Genomic DNA, 20,690 nt, shown 5'->3' with positions numbered 1-20,690 from the left:
AAAATGATAACTGTCTCTTTTAACAACAATAACACTCCCGATAGGAGCAACATTACTTTGAGGACATTTCAAACTTTGCCTGCCAAGTGCATTTTTTTCCTTCTCTTTGAAATTAAGATGCATTTCCTGTTGTGTTTTTTAATCTGTATGTACCCATGTATGGGATACGTATCAATCATATTTATGAAGTGGAATTCAATGAAAGGTGAGCCTTTGCCTTGACCTTGCCTGAACAATCGACAAACAGCAGTGATTTTGACCAACGCTGACAGGATGCACATTGTGATGCTGGGAGACAAACAGGGAGCAGATCACTCTTCTTGCCTCATGCACACACACACATGCGCTGTCTGTCTATCACACACGCACATAGACACACAAAAACAGATTTGAGGTCCTCTGTTTCTGCTCTGCCTATCCCCCTACCTCATCTACATTAGTATTCCAACGGCGTATGAGATGTTACGTAACGATCACATCCACACAGGGGAGCAGTGTTGCATAAACACAGCCTCAAAGACAAGGGGGAATAGAGGAGAGGGTTGAGGGATGAGTGGGGAAATGCGATGGGATAGAGAGCAGAAAGGTTAAGGGGGAAAAATAGGGATTTGGTGAGAGAACAGAGCGGCGATAAAGGGAAGATGAGAGGGTGATGGAGGACGGGAATGAGATGTGGTGAGTGGGCGGTGAGGAGATAAAGGGAGCCAAGGAGTAGCTGACCAAGCATGTTTATGCCAAACATCAACACGCCATAGGAGAGCAGAGCCCAGTGGAGTCAACAGGGAGTCATGCAAACATCTGACAGATATACTAACACAGTCAAAATAATGCACCGGCCATATTTCGAGGTGATGAAATTAGATAATATTTGTCGGGGGTCTAAGTAGAAGAGTTTGTGAGAGGAGATATGAGATGTTCATATCTGGGTTGAATTATTAAGCAGACTTCAATTTGTTTACATCAATATTAGAACGTATTGCAATGCTATGAAATACATGTTTATTTTCTACAACCTTGCGAGGGCTTTTTATACCGCAGGGGAACATAAATACTAGAGTTCATGATCACAAATAGGCCATCAAACACTATTCTAAATCATTTTGTAATAATTATTTTGCCAGGATTGGTCACATTTGATTAACTGAAACAGACAAAAATGACAAGAATTGTATTATTTCCGTGCTTATTTTTGCAATTGTTTTATTACAAACTTAAAAAAAGAATCTGATACAATAAGAAAGTGCAGTAGTAAGTCCCCATTCCCATGGGGGAGCACAGAAAACAGGTCATTGCATTTCAGTAGTGAAAGGTTCATATACATCTACAGGGTGTACAGATCAGATACAAAATAGGAAAATGATAACAAAATACAGGCAAAAAAGAAAGTACTATATTAATATATCTTACTTTTTCAATGATATCCAGTTATTCTTAAATGTTAAATAGAAAATACTTCTTTATTACAACAAAATAGTCCAAAGTGCTAAATACAATACACACGTAGATAGATAAGCAAAAGACAGAATACAAAACTCTGTTTTCCCTCACTTTGATTCAATCCTGGTGGTAGAAAAGCCTGCTTTTAGTGTGGATTTATAAACCCAGTATTTTTAATTGCATGGAGGATAGTGTAATCTGTTATTTTCAAAAACGCAAGACATATACCAACAGCCAACCACTATACCGCAACAAAACACTGTTCATCCTGTGACCAAAAAGCCAATGTGAAACAATATCTATAGTCTTCCTATAATCATCAGAACTTCAAGTAGAGCAGCTCCCATCCCTCAAACGTCACAGTCCTCTGGCCTTCTCATTGGCAGGCGGTCAGTGACCGCAACATGGCCTCCAAGCCACCACGCAAACCTCCAGACCCGCTTTGCAGGCACAGGGAATTAAATACAGCACACATCCGATTACCAAGAGTAATCTGACCATTATTTAAGCAATGAGGGAAGGCCGCACTTTGGGATGCTTGTAGGGATTTTGGAAACCACTGAATCAACAAGAATGAAAAAAAAAAGCTCTATCCATCACTAGGCTGTCCACCACCAGGATTGACCAGTCACTGGTCATAATCACAGCACATTCAATGACTATCCTCCTCCTAAACCTGCTTGAAACACTTGATGAAATGTATTGGAATATTTGTGGTTGAAAAGGGCTAAGACCCCCACAATTGTGGTCTAAAATATGGCATTAGTTACACATTGCACTGGACCAGGGTCAGTGTGAGTAAAGACAGTCTAAGTTATGGCTATAGTAGCGGGAGCATGGGAATGTTACCACATGGATGCGAGGTGAATACTCATCAAGAATTAGACCGCAGGAACGGGGGTTTTGCTTTCCCTCAGTCTTTGTGCGAGAATGAAATTGGCAGCCAATTCAGTCACAGCAGGACTGTTCAGGCACACAAATAAGGTTAATGGTATAAAGCAAAGATGAATGGCACTGGACAATATGTAGATGGAATATGAATGAATAAGGGACAAAATTTGTAAGATACAAGCACTACTAAGGGAATTTGGTTTAAATGTGGAGTTTTTGGTTTAAGTGTACAAACTATGAAGGAACAGATATCTTACACAAGTTATCAGACTGCCCTTAGAAACACAGACTGAGAATGATGTTGTCAGACTATCCACCCATTGTAAACATTCATCTCTGAAGCTCTTCAAAAACCCAATTTAACAAATTACATTTACCCGTCTTTTATTGGACAAATTATGTACAAGGTACAATCCACATTCAATACTTTATACATCTTTATTTTTATTCCCAACTTGCATATATATTTAGTTATTTTTGTAAGAATAACTTCAGCACATAACTAAACAAAGGAAACCTGAACATAAGAAATATATACATATTCCTACTGTTATAACATCCCTCTCAACTTTGCAAAAGTACTTCATTACTTTTGAAAAAAACATAGGAAAAATATAGAAAATTTAAAATAAATTACAAATGTAAAAATGACCCCTTCCCTCACTAGCATTACATTTCTAAAGAGATCCGCCCCTCCCAACCCCTGGACGTAAAGAAAAATAAACAGTTTGAATGACACGCATATGACCGACTATCACAGCAATTACCAGTGTGAGCACAAGTTAAGGGTACTTATGTTAGCTTATACACAGATGTTTACGGGCACAATCTAGAAAACATTCAGACGATGGCTAGGGACACTCCCCCTTCCATCCAAATCTCATTGGAACAGAACCAACATTTCTTAGCAGATGCAGCTGTAACATAATGGGGGGGGGGTCACATGGCATCTATAGCCCAATAATATGAAGTGCTGGATGGCTCAAAAGGAAAGATGGGGTTAGGAGGCTGCCTGAACCCTGGTGACAATTACTGCCCCCTCTATTACCTATATGGAGACAGGGTATCACCACCATCAATATGAGAATGATCTGACATGGCATCATAAAGTGACAAAAACACAGGTTTAGTTAACATTCATAGTCCTGGAAATTGAAAAGGAAAACATCTCATTATATGATGCTGGTCTCCCACTGGAGCAGCAACTGGAACAGAGATAATTAAGGGATTAAAGAGCAGGGGACCTAGCGTGAACCTTTGGCTGCAACGCAGAAACGTGCTCCGGGTTTTAAAGTGTCAGTCTAAAACCATTGCACCCAAGATGCCAAAAGGTGTTAAAACGTCATCGATGCCCCTGCCTTGCCATCCATTTTCCCTCTCCTTACTCCCTCCCCATCCGCTTTTCCCTGCAGAGTAAGACCTCTCCTTCATAGTCAAAGTCGCGCTAAGCCATTCATCACAATCCCCATTGCTTAGCAGCATCCTATTCTCCTCCAACAATGCCCGTTCACCTTCACACACTGCTGACAAATTCTATGTGCCTGTGTGAATGTGTGTGTGTGGGAGATTAGTAGTCGTTATATCCAAAGATCAACTTGCCTCACGTTCACCAAAGGTCGCTGACCTCCCTGGCAGTAATTCTTCCCGTCATGACAGATCCATTTCCTCATACCCTGCACATTAAACCCTCCCGATTCCCAAGACACTACACAGGCTCCCTTTCTTAGCATGTCCATGAACACATTTCAGAACTGATGAATGGCAAATACTGATACCTCACGCCAAACCAATTCAGACATGGTATGTGATATGTTTCAAGGCTCTAGTAACAGGCCCACTATATTCACAAGACCATAAGCCACAGAAGAGCACATTTAACACTTGTTAGCATGAATAAGACCTCACCAAACCCACACAAACCACTCTGTGCATTTTTGGTAACTAAGGCCGAGCAGATTGCAAAGCGCTAAGCTTTCCAAAGCCATCTTACAGGACATTGGTCCTTTTTCACAGCGAGACAGTGAAGTGCAAAATATAACTATCATACTGCTGTCAATAGACCGAAGCTGAAGGGCATTTTACTCTGCTGAACATTCAATGAAAATGTCTGTGCAATAGGAGGCTGGTTACTCCTCTGGTTAGAGAAACTGAAATCAAAATCCACAACAACAAAACTGAACATTAATGATATGGAAATAATCATATTGAAATACATAGTGGAGGTTGTAGTAATAAAACTAATTCTACGATGTTGTATCAGTAAGAACAATTTTCCCAAAAAATACTTGAGCATTACTGCCCTACTGCTGCAACAGAAATACTCATAAGAAAGGCTTAGTTGGCCAGCACCACCGGCTGGAAGGCCTGGCTGGGATATTGCAGGTTATACCCACCAATACCCTCTACAAATGAGGGCTTCTCCATGTAAGAAATCCCACCGCTACCACCAATGACACCAACAGCTGGACCAGGTGGGGGGCTGGAGAATGGGTCAAAGGAGGGGTGGGAGTGGGTGGGGTGAGGGTGCTGGAAGGGGCTTGAGTGTGGAAGTATGAGCGGAGCATCGTTGTCAAAGTATAGGGGCCCTGGGGATGCCGGGTAAACAAACTCTTTGGCATTGGGGGAGAGCTGGCTGGGGATCTGAGCCCCCAGGGAGTGCAGGGAGACTGAGAGGGGCTTGTGCTTCAGCAGCCCTGGGGGAGAGATGTTGGTGGGGGAATGAGAAAGGATCCTCTGTGGCGGGGGCACACCTACACCCGAGCCGCCAGCCGATCCAGAACCGCCACACTTCTTCATCTTGGTGGAGCCAAATTTTGTGGCGGCGAAACTGGCCGTGGTGAAGGTGATGGGCTGCAGCGGTGGACGGGTGCTGGGCAGGGCAGCCGTTGGCTGCTGAGAGGGGAGATAAGGGAGTCCCCCACTTGGAGGGGAAGGTGTGGATGTGTTAGAGGAGTGGGCCGTTGGGTTCGTGGGTGTGGTGGAGCTGGGATAGCTGAAAATCACTGGGCAGGATGAGGCCGAGAGGGGTGTGGGTGAGCTGGAGAGGGAAGGAAGCAGAACTGGAGATATCTGAGCTCCAATTGGAACAAACACCTGGGCCTCAGGGTTGAACCCTAAGCTCTTTGCCTCCATGTCCCCTTTACTCACTCCACTTACTACTTCCACCATTTCGCCTTCCCCACCTAAGCCAGATGGATCCTCCAAGTACAGAACCTTAACGGCTCCCTTCTCCCCGATTTGGTAGGACACCTCATAGGGGTCGATCCACACACTCAGCTCAGGGGGGACATTGGCACGCACTTCCTCTGTGTCCAGTCCACTTCTCCTGGCAGCTAGCTCCACCACTGGGTCCCTGGGGGCCCCTAGGTGCAGGCAGCGGAAGGCAGAGCCCCGCAGAGGAGCTTCAGGGTACCAGTGGCCTTCATAGTGCGACAACAGTATCTGCTCCAACTCCTCCCCGAAGAGGTCAGCACGACGACGAGGAAGTTTGTTGTACAGGTAGGACACAATGAAATTCAGAGCTACCTTTACCTCTAGGTGCATGACTGTACCTGGCCAATGCAGTCTGGATAGCCAAGTATTCAAATCAAGCCCAAAATGAGACAATACTGGAACAGTTATCTCTGGCTTGTAGAAGTCTGATGTTTTCTTCACTACATGTACTGCAGGTAAGTTGAAATCTGGAAGAATCTTAAAACCTCTTCCTGGGTGATCAACATGGACAGACTTGGTGGACAGACTTGGTGGCCAGGAGGACAAAAGCGAGTCCAACCAGTTGTTTTCAGTTGACAGGTAACAAGACTTGCCAGGTAACGAGATGAGGAGTCCAACTGGTGGAAAAATAAAGACATGGTGTTAGTTCTAGTAAGGTAAAAGGCAGACCATATAGGTTGAACAGAAGGGATAATGAGAGAGTAAATCGGTTAGCCAGCCAATGTGGAGGGGGTGTAACAGATGCAGTGATTGAGGCAGAAAGCCATGATAATCTGCTTCTGCCAGATGCTTCACTACTCAGGATTACACAATTAGAGAAAATGTGTAGTTGCGTGAGTAGGCTGTGGGTGTACAGTTCACACGTAGGCATGTTTTGCATACTGTAAATGGCACGGTACTGGCTACAGTGCATAAAGGACACCATTTCCCACCATGCAGCACTATTAACGTCATCACAACACGTGCAGTACATAGTCCACCTACGCACCATAAACGTTGTCCAGCAGCCAGGATTACACAGCAAGCTAAATTTAACAACTGTATACTTGATCTACAAGAACATGGTTATAATGTATGCATCAAGGACGATGAATGTTATATTGTGAATCAGATTAGGTTGAGCAACAACAACATAATTATTGATATGAGATACAGCTACTCTGTTTGCAGGCAAAACATTGCATCGATGGCAAGAAGATGGGCAAGTACAAGATACAATACACAACCTGACTTCGCTTGTTATTTAAGATAGTGTTTTACTTGTGTTAAATCTATGAAGAAACTCATTTGAAGAGGTGTGAAACCATTCAATAGGAGATGTTTGGCATATAGCAAACAAACTTTCACCTTTGACTACATTTAAACCAATGATAATAAAGTTAACAGTACATCTTCTAAAAGCATTAACCACCATCGTCCTTTCCAATACGATTCAATGTCATCCCTTCTTTCATCCGGACTTCATGTACTGTACACAGTAAAACCTGTCATGTATCAAAATGGATCCTAGTTGTTAATTTTGACAATTGACCTATGATGCATATACTGTATTAGTTAATGCAGCATTACTCAACCATGAACATGTGTGTTTGTCATAGTTGTGTCCTACTACTAAGCAGACTGCACAAGCCAACAGTAGGTTACATGACCTAATCTGATAGTTGACATGTTGCTTACATTTTACATTTTAGTCATTTAGCAGACGCTCTTATCCAGAGCGACTTACAGTAGTGAATGCATAATTTTTTTTCCTTCCGTTTACAGTGCATCATCACCACCATAAAGCACACATCTGTCCACACATTGTAATAATGTAGCAAGCTTATTCAAGTGAATACTATACCTGTATACAGTAACAGAACATATTTCCCTAAATAATTTATGGGCGGGTAGCCTATTAATAAAGAATAGATTAAAGAGAAAAAGTAGCAACCCTGGATGTTGATAAGGGGTGTGAAAACAATGTCTACAATATGTAGGATAACTTCGTTAACTCAAGCAAAACAATAGGCTACATACAGTAAAGCAATAGAGTGATGGTGTGCAAATGACAGAGTAGCCTATATGGCTTTGAGTGCCGTGGTGAAGCCTATCCCAAAGGTCCAATACCTACTTCTCTACATGGCAATTCCACCTTTCACCAATAAGGACACATATGATACTATTATTCTAACAAACTGGAAGACCTTACAAATTGGCACTGTAAATAAATTATAAGGAGACTAATAAAGTGGTGAATGTTGCAGTCTCATGTCATTATGTCGACCGATGAGCAGGACTACAACAGCTCAATAATAAATTGGTCCTGCCCGAATACAGGAAGAAATGATTAGCAGTATATGAGAATAATAAATACAACTCGACTCTCTGATACGGGTTTGAGTGGTTCTGTCTAAAAATAAAAATAAACAGAATCTAAAATGGATGACAGAACCAATTACAGAGTCCGATTCTCAAAAGGCAGGGCATCTTTGGAGAGTCCTAAAGCCTCTTTGATTAAATAATGATGCACTATCTAGCCAAATGTATGGTTATGGCAGCTACATAAAAATGTATGTCAATGCCATACATGTTTATATGCGGACGCGGTGTATACTTACTAATGCAGCTTGTGTTCAGTTCCTGCGCTTTTAATTCCCGTATTTTACATTGCACGTGAAGGTGATGTGGCTTTTCAAAGTAGTTGTTTAGAGGCAGATATAATGTGGTGTGTTAAATGGGTATTGAAATGTACTCTCTTCATACGGTCTCCATTTCCACAACAGACAGACAGGTTGACTAAAACTGCCCGAGAAAACTTTACTGTTCAACAACCTTGCGCATTTATACAGGACCATTTCGCCTACACCCCCTATTTTGTGACGTTGGTCTGAATACGGACTACTTTCTTGATACTATTGTAATGTATACTATCAAATAAACTCATACACACCTTGGAGAGAATAGTCGACCCTCAGTAATAAGCCTATAGTTTCAAAATAAGTAAATCATATGAAATAGGCTACGGGTTATTGAGGATTGTAAATGCTGGTAGATATGATTGAACAACGATGGTAAATTAAAAAAAATGCATTTTCTTTATTTTTCCCCAACTATGAGCCACACAATTACATCCATGGTTCTGCAAAACCGGAAAGCGAAATCCTAGTTTAGTTGGCGAACGGATATTTGTAACTCCAAGTAAGTACTGTGCCATTGCTAAAAATATAAGCGGTGATAGCAACAGACTCCCTATTGGCTTAGAAGGGGGAGGACCCGTATTTTATTGGGCTGCAAGGGTGTCCAGTCAGCAAGTAAGTGATATGACGGTTTGCAGGAGTTGTGGGTAATGTCGTTCCAACCATATAGCGTAAAGAAAGACAAGTTATTTACAATATTTGCTTGAACTTCCCGCTGAGACTTGTTTTGGGAAATCATTCTGCAGGTGAAATTACATAAGTCTGTAAAGTTACCATGTAAGATTGGCATGGTTTCTACTTTTGTCTACTTTCTCCCCCAGAGAGAACCCTACTTTTCAAACATTAAGAATTAAGAATTGTTTTCTAACTGTTGATCTAATTTTTTATGTATTTTAATTTTATTTTGTATGCTATATTTTTGAATATGCAACAACAATCTATTGCCACATTTCACATAAGGAGAGTGATTAAAAAGGAAAATATTTGGACACATCATTGGTCCAGGACCAGGCCAGGTACTGGAAGAAATATACTGAGTAAGGAGTGTTCTTGAAAGTAATTATATATACATTTTTTTTATAGAGTCCAAGTTCTCTGTCAAAATACCTTCTTCAGGACCTTCATTATATTACTGCTGTGCCACATCACAGTCATTGTCTTTAGTAGTTTTGTCAGACTATATATAGGCTACTATGTAAATAATTAACTCATTTGCATCAGTAAAATTCATAGCCGGCAGGTAGCGGCAGGTAGCCTAGTTGTTAGAGCGTTGGGCCAGTAACCGAAAGGTTCGTGGCTCGAATCCCCGAGCTGACAAGGTAAAAATCTGTCATTCTACCCCTGAACAAGGCAGTTAACCCACTGTTCCTAGGCCGTCATTATAAATAAGAATTTCTTCTTAATTGACTTGCCTAGTTAAATAAAGGTAAAATAAAATAGCCCCCTTTAAACTGTAAAAGTGCATCAATTGTATGCAAACTATGTGCATAGTTTATTATAGATAGCGCATCAGTTCATTATAGGGAGCTCATGACAACAACCTTACAGATAAGTATTAAACAAAAACATAAACTCAATCATTGCGTATATCTTACATTATTGGGACTACTTTGACAATTGTATGGACATATTGTATTTTGACATTGCGTTATTCACAGAGACTTGTACGCAGTTTTAATACCTGTCAGGACAAAAATAATGGACGCGTTTAAATTAGGGTTCCTGACGTCAACACATCTTTGTCAGTGAACAAAATGGCGTCCTATTGTATGACTGTCACTCGGCTTCGGGTAAGTAGGACTTTATTTTATATTAGTAAATATATTCAACACTATGCATCAAGTACAAAGGTTCAGTTAAAAATGAAGAGATATTGCTGTCCACAACGATATTTTTTTACATCATCAATATTATAAACAATCCATCTCAGCGGCTATGTCGTTTGGTCGCGGTCTAGACTGTTACTAACTAGCGCTCCATGCAACTGCTACAAGTGAGTCTGGGAAGTGTACAATAACGCTTTATCTATAATGCTGGTTTACAATACAATATGGTGTCGAAATACAATACATTGGTAGCTTCAAATTGCACCAAATGTCCAGTAGTGTGCAACGTGATTCAAGGTTACTGAAGTTAAGTGCGCACTTGTCTGGTTTCTACGCCTGATAACAGATTTAGTGAAATCACGGTGTCGGGACAATGCGGCACCAAATATAGAAATTTAACTGAACATGATAGGATCTTATAAAAATCTAATGAAATTATCTTAATGGTCACTATCCAATACTGTTCTGTTACGTGTGTAAAAATATTTGACCAAGGGCCTGCTAATATGAGGTAGATTTGTATTTGATTCGGCAAATTAACATTACTGATTTTTCTCAGTTCTTTGTGATATAACATTTGCTTACATCTTTCCACTCTTGATAACTCATGTTAGACAGGCTGATTAACATCTTATTGAGGACGATTGGCTGTGTTGATGTAATGTTGAAAATCATAGCTAGGTTAGGCTACTTGAGCTGTCACAAAATTGGCTGTGCTAATGTGTAGGGATTAGGTGTCTCCTTTAGGGCTAAACACTAATTTACACAACACTTAAGCTACTCATTCTAAACTTTAGGTGCAGAGTATTTTGGGAAAATGAGTGACAAGTAGCTGGCTGATACACTAACTAAGTAAATCTAATGCAATGATCTAGTCTTTACTTGAATAGGCTTGCTGTCAGTCTCCATTGTATCTGAGGTGATGGAACATGAAAGTCACATGGAGATCACGCAGATTGTAGATGAGGCTTTGGGATTCTTGGGCTTTGGGATTCTTCAACCAGCATGAAAATCCATAATGTTGTCGGTCTGGGCCTCTGTTGATAATGCCAACATGCTTACTTGACATGACCCCCATAATAACAGAGCCTAACACTGAGTCAAGTGAAACTTTATCTTGTTCTCTGAGAGTATGAATTCTATATGTCTCTGTTTAAACTTTCGGGTCATTAGGCCACAGACTAGGTTGGGGGTATTCAACTCTTACCCTACAAGGTCTGGAACCTGCTGGTTTTCTGATCTACCTGATAATTAATTGCACCCACCTGATACAGTAATGAGAACACAGTGGAACTGGCTTTGAGGTCCAGAGTTGAGTTTGAGGAGACGAGGTCCTATGTTTGCAATGATTAGGAACTGTAAAGCCCCTGTATCCTCTTCCATGATAATGAACATGTTTCCAAGTTTGATGTATCATTACTAAAAATGTACCCCCCCCTTTCCTTTAGCTTGTCCTTGGAGAAGGGGTAAGGCGTCTCCATGTTTCGGCAGCCTTCAACGCCAAAGCCAAGGTGGCCATGAGCCGCTTTGAGCCTGGCACCAGCATCAGCTATGAGAAGCTGCATGAGAACATCGACATTGTGCGCAAGAGGTCAGTAGCTGCCTTTCCAACCTCACACCCAGCGCTCCTCAGTGTTCCTCTGTTAATAACCACTACTACTATGACATGCCCATTACAACTGCTCACTAAATCCTTTGACATGTTAGCGTGTTGACTTCTCATGTTCAACAACACTGGTCACACCAAGCTAACTTTAGATTACAAAGCATTCCACCTAGTGAGTTAACCTTTTTTAAATGTATTTTAGAAGTTGAATCCTAACCACACTGTCCTCCGATCCCCGCCCTCCTCTCACCTCAGGCTCAATCGCCCCCTCACCTTGTCGGAGAAGATCGTGTACGGTCACCTGGATGACCCTGTGGGGCAGGACATCGCAAGGGGCCGCACTTACCTGCGTTTGCGTCCGGACCGTGTGGCCATGCAGGACGCCACGGCCCAGATGGCCATGCTACAGTTCATCAGCAGCGGCCTGCCCAAGGTGGCCGTGCCCTCAACCATCCACTGTGACCACCTGATTGAGGCGCAGATCGGAGGGGTCGAGGATCTAAAGAGGGCCAAGGTCAGTAGGGAGCAGGGGAAACTCAAGGGCCTGTCCAGATGTTTTTGGGCTGTCCAGCTGATTTTCTGTTGGCTGAGATTTAGGGTGTTCTACAGAGGGATCATCTTTTCCATGGTATCACAAGTTCCTAGGGGTAACCAAAAGTTTCTTAAATTTTTTTATTTAACTAGGCAAGTTAGTTAAGAACAAATTCTTATTTACAATGACAGCCTGTCACAAGTATTGCGTTGGGGCCAAGATGACCCAAATGAGAGGGAATGTTGGTTAACTGCTACACACACACACACGGCATCACATTATATTTTTAGACAAAGCGAAGCCCTGAGGAATATTTAGCATGGGTGACACTTACTACATCCAGTTGCACAGAGGTCAAATTGAGGAACAGGGATTAAAGGGGAATTAAGGTCTGCAGCCAAATATGTGCTGTGAAGGTTATATAAAGGGGACTACCAGCTGAAAATATATTCTCCTTAACTGACACCCCAACCTCTTCTCCCTGGTCCTTTTTAATCCAGGAAGTGAATCAGGAGGTTTACAACTTCCTGGCGACAGCTGGAGCCAAATATGGAGTTGGCTTCTGGAAACCAGGCTCTGGAATCATTCATCAGGTACTGGAACTTTACTGGTATAATAAAGGATAACTGGTCAGATTGAGCTGCCATGAGACTCATTTGTATTTGAACAATATCCACTTCTGAAATTAGACTAACAACTAGATTAGAGCTCAGGAATACTGCTGTGAAACGAGTAGCAGAATGCATTGTTCACTCATGATATCAAACCTGTTATACATTCAGATCTTGACGTTATTGAGATCAATACATCAAAGGATTGTTGTGCATTGGCTAACAGATTTCACTTACCCTTGACAGATAATTCTAGAGAACTATGCCTACCCAGGAGTCCTGCTGATTGGCACAGACTCCCACACACCTAATGGGGGCGGCCTGGGCTCCATCTGCATCGGAGTGGGTGGCGCTGACGCTGTGGATGTCATGGCTGGTATCCCATGGGAGCTCAAGTGTCCCAATGTGAGCTGCTATGACAGTGAACCACCTCACTACATTCCCTTCACCCACTCATATATATATCTCCTTCCTACGTGTGTGTGTGTTAATGACTCCCTCCTCCTGATCAGGTGATTGGAGTGAAGCTGACTGGTAGTCTATCGGGCTGGACCTCTCCCAAGGATGTTATCCTGAAGGTGGCTGGGATCCTGACAGTGAAGGGGGGCACTGGAGCCATTGTGGAGTACCATGGCCCAGGCGTCGACTCCATTTCCTGCACCGGTGAGGCCAAAAGATAGTAAGGTTTACCTGAACTAGTGAGTAAACTACTCTACGCTGTTTTGTTTGCCCAGTGGTTTGGTCTTGATTTGGTGCTAGTTTGCATAAACTTGATGTGACTTTTCCCACCTCCTGGTTGCAGGTATGGCAACTATCTGCAACATGGGAGCTGAAATTGGGGCCACCACCTCTGTTTTCCCCTACAACCACCGCATGAAGACTTACCTGAATAAGACCGGGCGTGCAGGTTAGTACTCACAATAAGACATTCTGGAATATTTTTAAAGCCCGTTATTTCACAGTGCGTTCCGTTTCAGTCTCGCAGCCACTGATACACATACAGCATAGTCCCTTAGCATTTTTTATTGTCTTTTGGACTTTTTCCATCTACTTTCAGACATCGCTGCCCTGGCTGATGAGCATAAGGATGACTTAGTCCCTGACAAGGGCTGCAAGTACGACCAGGTCATTGAGATCAACCTGAGTGAGGTGAGTCTACTCTGTTATTAGGCTGACATCCATTACCTGTATTTATAGAATATCTTCTCAAGCAATAACACACATTGTCAATGCTAACTGTGTGTCTGTCTTCTGTCCCTGGCAGCTGAAGCCCCATATCAACGGGCCCTTCACTCCTGACCTGGCCCACCCAGTGTCTGAGATTGGTGCTGTGGCTGAAAAGAACGGCTGGCCCCTGGAGGTCAAAGTGGGTCAGTATCAGCACCAGCAGTCACACGGTATCTTTAACACTCCGTTAAAGTCTACATTTTGCTCTCTGTTAATATTCAAGGAAAGCCCTATAATAGGAAAGTACAGTAACATTTCATTATCATATTTGCAGGCATATTTACATGACTGTTAAAATCACCTGTGTTTCTCCTGTCTTTATTATTAACCTGATTTCTGGTGGTCCCAATAGGTCTGATTGGCAGCTGCACCAACTCCAGCTATGAGGACATGGGCCGCGCTGCTTCCCTGGCCAAGCAGGCCCTAGACAAAGGCCTGAAGTGCAAGGCTGCATTCACCGTCACCCCCGGCTCTGAGCAGATCCGCGCCACCATCGAGAGGGATGGCTTTGTGAGTTCAAACCTTTTGGGGAAAAAAGTCCATTGCCAAACTAGTTGCCCTTTTACTTTATTTGTAGGTACATTCTTATGTTTGTTTTTTCTCCTTCAGTCTAAGATCCTGAGGGATGTGGGTGGAGTGGTCCTTGCTAACGCTTGTGGACCCTGCATTGGCCAGTGGGACAGGAAGGATGTGAAGAAGGGGGAGAAGAACACTATCGTCACCTCCTACAACCGGAACTTCACTTCCAGGAATGATGCTAACCCTGCCACTCATGCGTTCGTCACATCCCCTGAGGTACCAATAATTACAACACACACACTTCATATATTATGACATCCACACTAGGTCCCCCTGTAACTGCCCTAATAACCCTTTCTCTTCCTATACAGATTGTCACAGCCTTGGCCATCGCTGGTACCCTGAAGTTCGATCCTGAGACTGACTACCTCACCGCTGCCAATGGTGAGAAATTCAAGTTGGAGCCACCCAATGGTGATGAGCTGCCTGCCCGTGACTTTGACCCCGGCCAGGACACCTACCAACACCCCCCTGCCGAGAGCGGCTCCGTTATGGTGGACGTCAGCCCCACCAGCACCCGCCTGCAGCTGCTGGAGCCCTTTGACAAGTGGAATGGCAAGGACCTTGAGGACCTGCAAGTGCTGATCAAGGTGAGGGAAGGGGAGAGGTGTATGTCAAGACGGCTATATGATGAGGAAGGCCTCTTCTCATTGTTTGGCTGAGTTCCATCCCCTGCCAAGGACCATGGTTGGAATTGAGAGGCCTTCAACGGTGGCATTATAATTATTAAAGACTAAGAAACCACAGAGTTGGCAGATGTTTGTTCAGGCATGTGGTGCCACATTTGGATTGCCATTTACCCTACGGTCTCTTTTCTTCCTTCCTGTTCCGCAGGTGAAAGGCAAGTGCACCACAGACCACATCAGCGCCGCCGGACCCTGGCTCAAGTTTCGCGGTCACCTCGACAACATCTCCAACAACATGCTCATCGGAGCAATCAACATCGAGAACGACGCGGTCAACAAGATCAAGAACCGGCTGACGGGAGAGTACGGGGGCGTGCCTGACGTGGCTCGCCACTACAAGGTGTGACAGACAGTAACTGTCAGGAGAGGACCTATAGAGGCTGTGTACTGTTGGGCTGTCCCAGAATGACAATATTTAAATTAGAATCTGATTTTAAGAAATATTCCATCTCTGCTCCCGCCAGGCTAACGGTCTGTCGTGGGTGGTTGTGGGGGATGACAACTACGGGGAGGGCTCGAGCAGAGAGCACGCAGCCCTGGAGCCCAGACACCTGGGAGGCAGGGTCATCCTCGTCAAGAGCTTCGCCAGGATCCACGGTACGCTTAGAGGTTATATGTGGAGTCACCAAGAGAGAGGAGAGGGTATAGGGGTGTGGCGGGGCATGTGGGTGGGTAGCATGAGAGGAAAAGCTTTTGGTGGGAACCTACTCAATCTGAGACTATCTGTGCTGAGACGGAGCTCATGTAGCTATCATGAGACCCATTGCACAAGAGGGGAAACATGGTTAGAAACAAGATCACCCACACACTTTGAATGTGCACATTGTTCTCTATGACCTTGACTTGGCATGTAATGGATCTGCCCCGCTGTGGTAGGAGGCCTCTGTTTACACAATGGAGCTCAATACGAGCCAATTCCCCAAGCTCCGTCTTGATCCCAACTTTCTTTTTTTCTGTCTTGTTTTCTTTCTTTTCTCCTCATTGCCATTCTGTCCTCTTCTCAGAGACCAACCTGAAGAAGCAGGGCATGCTGCCCTTGACTTTTGCCGACCCCACTGACTATGACAAAATCCGCCCTGATGACAAGATCTCCATCACAGGCCTCGCAACCTTTGCCCCCGGCAAGGTGAGCGTCATTGACCATTCAGCCACCCAAATTTCCACCCTCCATATAATGGGGATGGGACTTGGTAGTATGTGTATTTGACACGGATGCCTTACAGGCCAGCTGTCTTTCTCCTCTAGCCCCTGAAGGGAGTGGTGAAGCACGGTGACGGCAGCCAGGACATCATCACCCTGAACCACACCTTCAACGAGAACCAGGTCGAGTGGTTCCACGCCGGCAGCGCCCTCAACAGGATGAAGGAGCTTCAGTAACTGAAGGGACCCAGGGGGGTCCGCAGGGGCGGAGGAGCACAGAGGGAGGCGGGCCTGGAGATACTGAGGGGGAGGGGCTGCACAGAGGTGGGGAATGGGCGGTAGCAGCCTGCCTAGCGTAAACACACACCCCATGCCGCTGTACAGATGAAATGCTCGCGCACACATACAGGATTACTGTCAAAGCTCTCCCCACAGACAGTAGGAGCTGTATACACACACACAAGCTCTGACATAACACACACAAGAACCCATGTCTTTGTTTCAGCATAGCATTTAAGTGTTCCCGTTCTAGGCAGCACTGCTCTTGTTGGCAGTACTCCGTTTGTGTAATCACATTTGTCACGCTTCTTGCCATTGACTGTAGTGCTGCAGTATTCAATTCACTCTTACCTCACAAACACACTGCTAGCTCTCCATATCTGGTCTGTAGCTTGAATTCTGCTCACGTTCCTTTCCCTGTCATAGTTGTTGTGTTAAGCTGTGTACCTGGACCTTCACTTGTTTCCTCCAACACAGACAGAGCTGGTTAACCCAGGTGCACATCTTAATTCACTGAATGTATCCCTCTCATTCCCAGGATTTGCAACTCTTGTTAGTTCAATATTGCTGCTGGTAAAGATTAATGTGAATATTTGTTTAGTTAAGTCCACCATAGTTCTAGTGGGCCTCAGGAGCTGCAGGTTTTTGCTGTGACTGACCTGAATTGATCCGTTTTAGTCATTTGATTAGAGAGCAAGTGGCCTAACCTGCTTACCCAGGCCTAATAACTGTTCATATAGTAGATTAAAGGCATCAATGGAACCATTAGATTCTGTGGCCCCAGAACCAGGTTCTAGTGACAAGGTTAGTTCTTCTACAGAGTGTTGTGTAATCATGGACTTTTTTTGTAGGGTTTTCCTTTTCTGGCGTTTCTCTACCCAAAATCAATTTTAACCCACGAAATTTGGTGTACCGTTTGTCACTCCTTTGAATTCCACACGTTAACTCTACCGCTGCTTTCTCCACATGCTCTATTTGTTTCTACTTGAGGGCTATTGCATGAAATGATATTAGATCCTAGCAGCCCTTTTCTGTGTGTCTCTAGGTGGGAGTAAAATGCTACATACTGCTGTGTTGTACTAGTCTTGCCATTACATTCTATGTGCGTGTCCATATATGTTAGCTAGCTAATCAGACCATTGCCTGTCCATATCCCTTTCTGGCTTGGTGCTGCCCCACTGTCCTTGCTAATTCCAGGGCTCCACGCACAGCTTGAGGGACCTCCTCTTACAAAATGAACGCACAATCTAGTGTCCAGACGGCTGTACACTAGCGCTATATGTAGTAGTATTGTAGACACTCAGCCACGCTTTCATTTATACATCGCAAATGCTGCACTCCATAGCGTCTTAAAGCAAGGGTGTGATTTTAATTTGAAATAACAGAATACAATGACAAATGTAATTTGACAAATGTATACCATTATCTTATTCAGGTTATTACAAAATGGCAAGAGTTTTAGCCAAATGTATCTACATTTTGCCACTTAAATGGTACATTGTGTGTTTGAGGATATTGCAGCTAAGTCTTATAAAGTGTGACTGTTTTAAGTTGGCTTTGGGGGGCCATGACCACTTATTCGTTGTCTTCTCGTCACTAATTTACTTTAAAGTAAGTTATAATCAAAGTATTCATGGGAATACTTTGGAGGTTGGATTGGCTACTTCCATTAAATCCATTGGTCATGGTGCCAAGATGATTAATGTTGCTATCAAATCAACGTTTATTTTCATGTCAGTTTATTTCGCCTGTCAGTGATGAACTGAAGAGCTAATGGTCTCAGTTTTTGTAGTTGCAGTAGGGTGTAATGAAAGTAGAAATGCAATGCTTATTTTTGTCCACTAGCATATGGTCTTCATTGACAATCTATTCAGATGAATGGCAATGGCTCTGTCAAACCGAAATGTATTTAAAGGAACTTGGTTTGGGCCTATGTGTAAATCATGTAATATAGAGGTGTACATATGCACTATATAAAATGGAGAGAGGGTGGGCAGTAGCTGCCTGGTTGAATGCAGAGCCTTTCGTTCTCTGATAAACCCACTGTAACAAACTAATCATTTCATCTCTTATCAGTTATCTTTTATTAAACTGAAGCCTAAAATAGTTTATCCATTCCCCCCTCCCCAATCTAAGGGTTTCACAACTAGTCAAACCAATAAACAGGTGGTTGGAGGTTTTAAATGAAATAAATTCTTGTTGAAGCATTAAAGTAGGGTTGTACTGTATGTCTCAATGTTTTGGTGCTCTTGGACCTGTGCTGTACAGTGGTCCATCTTTGTATGTTGCACACTGGTGAATGTTGGAGTTGTCAATGTAAAGGGAGAGACTGGTCAGGTGAGACATGTCTAGGCTTTGTTTTAAAATGATTTGATGCCGATGAAGGAACCCCTGACTTGAAACAGGATTGGCTCCAGATCGTTGCAACTTTAACCCATGTTGTATTCGGTTTAGAGAACATTAACCAACTTGTTATACACTGTCATAATCAATACTAATTGGTCATTTTCTCAACCTAAACTTTGCTAACATGTTGCTGATGAATTCTCTCTGATCTGTCTACTGCAGTTAATCGCCAAAGATGCCTCATGAAAATGCTCCATTTACATACTAAAACAAAAGTGTTGTTACAAAGGTTTGCCATTCTGTTTAATTTCTTCATGTCAATGAACCCCATGTTTGAGTATGAAGATGACCAGTGTAATGCCAGCAGCATTTAAGTTTGTCAATTGTGTGGCTTTTAATAAAGAAATTCATACATTCTTAAATTCACAAGTATTTAATGCAGTCTCTAAATGGAACCGTTCCTTTGTACATTGTAATTCATAAGGATAACAGCCACCCGTGAAGCAGGCTGCTTATACTGTGATGTAATATACAATATGTTGATCCCTGGTTCAAATCTGTGAGTTTCTGAAATGTTACTGTAATGTGACAAAGCAAATGTTTAGCTCATTTTAAGTTGTCCTCAGCAAATCCAAAACCTGAACTGCTTTGTTTTATTGGCCTAGCTATTTCTTTTCCATTTTGAAACACTGTCAATGACTGACTTCATACGAATGCTAATTTTGTTCAGACACTGCAAACAATTAAATGTAGAAACCCATTGATGGGCATTATTTAATGTAATCTCCAGTGGTGAATTCCGCTTCACTGATTTCCATATTTGTTTTGATTTTAAAGTTTGTTTTGTATTAGGAGATTTCAATGGTTGCAGTTTTATAGCGTACAAGATTAAAAAGAGATTTTAGGATATTTCCTGTGGTAAATGAATAATAAAGATAAATAAAATCTGTTTTTTTCCCCCCCAAGTTTATTAATTAGATTTAATTTGAGCACTTTTATACTTACTGTACCAGTAATACAGTTAAAATACTACACAATTCAGCACTATGAATATAGTATCCCTTAGCTATAATAGAGGTGGTTTCCCGGACACAGATTGAGCCTAGTCCTGGACTAAGAAGTACTTTCAATGGCTATTTTCAGTCCATGACTAGGCTTAACCTGTGTCTGGGTTTTTCCATACAGCACCAGTGTGTTGCCAGTGAATATGTTAATGTAGGCTCTAGTGTTATTTTTTTGGAGCAGGGCTGTGGAATTGGAAACACACAAATCTGAGCCTTTTTGGTAAAACTAGTGGAAATGTGCAATTATGGTGCTTTTCGAATGAGACTTACCCCCACACTAGAGATCTTCACGGGTCCTAAAAGTTGGACCCAAGGCCAATTACCCCTTTTTCTCCCCAATTTTGTGAAATCTAATTGGTAGTTAGTCTTGTCCCATCGCTGCAACTCCCCTACGGACTCAGGAGAGGCGAAGGTCGAGAGCCATGCATCCTCTGAAACATGACCTTGCCAAACCTCACTGCTTCTTGACACACTGCTCGCTTAACTCTGAAGCCAGCCGCACAAATGTGTCAGAGGAAACACCGTCCAGCTGGGGACCGAATCAGCTTGCAGGCACCTGGCCCGCCTCAAGGAGT

General features: G+C 43.0%; 2 protein-coding genes across 3 annotated transcripts; one reads left to right on the top strand and one right to left on the bottom strand.

Moving 5' to 3' along the window:
* Positions 1-1,169: 1,169 nt before the first annotated feature.
* Positions 1,170-8,385, bottom strand: LOC106607161 (protein Tob2). Its single transcript, XM_014203801.2, has 2 exons — positions 8,142-8,385; positions 1,170-6,158 (listed from the first exon to the last, which is right to left on the bottom strand). Exon 2 carries the CDS (start codon positions 5,869-5,871, stop codon positions 4,663-4,665), a length of 1,209 nt encoding a protein of 402 aa, XP_014059276.1. The 5' UTR covers positions 5,872-6,158; positions 8,142-8,385; the 3' UTR covers positions 1,170-4,662.
* LOC106607160 (aconitate hydratase, mitochondrial) lies at positions 6,562-20,000 on the top strand. 2 transcript variants are annotated; one of them, XM_045720450.1, is made up of 16 exons: positions 6,562-6,742; positions 11,494-11,636; positions 11,907-12,165; positions 12,684-12,776; positions 13,041-13,199; positions 13,307-13,457; positions 13,597-13,701; positions 13,852-13,943; positions 14,059-14,164; positions 14,374-14,531; positions 14,631-14,816; positions 14,912-15,190; positions 15,435-15,626; positions 15,751-15,883; positions 16,291-16,412; positions 16,532-20,000. In XM_045720450.1, exons 1-16 carry the CDS (start codon positions 6,686-6,688, stop codon positions 16,661-16,663), a joined length of 2,367 nt encoding a protein of 788 aa, XP_045576406.1. In that variant the 5' UTR covers positions 6,562-6,685; the 3' UTR covers positions 16,664-20,000. The 2 variants fall into 2 exon arrangements, with proteins under 2 accessions (XP_045576406.1, XP_014059275.1); XM_014203800.2 differs by lacking the exon at positions 6,562-6,742 and adding an exon at positions 9,711-10,009.
* Positions 20,001-20,690: the final 690 nt, after the last annotated feature.

This window comes from Salmo salar, chromosome ssa06, assembly GCF_905237065.1.
Source record: "Salmo salar chromosome ssa06, Ssal_v3.1, whole genome shotgun sequence".
NCBI lineage: Eukaryota > Metazoa > Chordata > Actinopteri > Salmoniformes > Salmonidae > Salmo > Salmo salar.
Note: the sequence above shows the minus strand (reverse complement) of the source record. Positions and strands in the feature narration are given on the sequence as shown.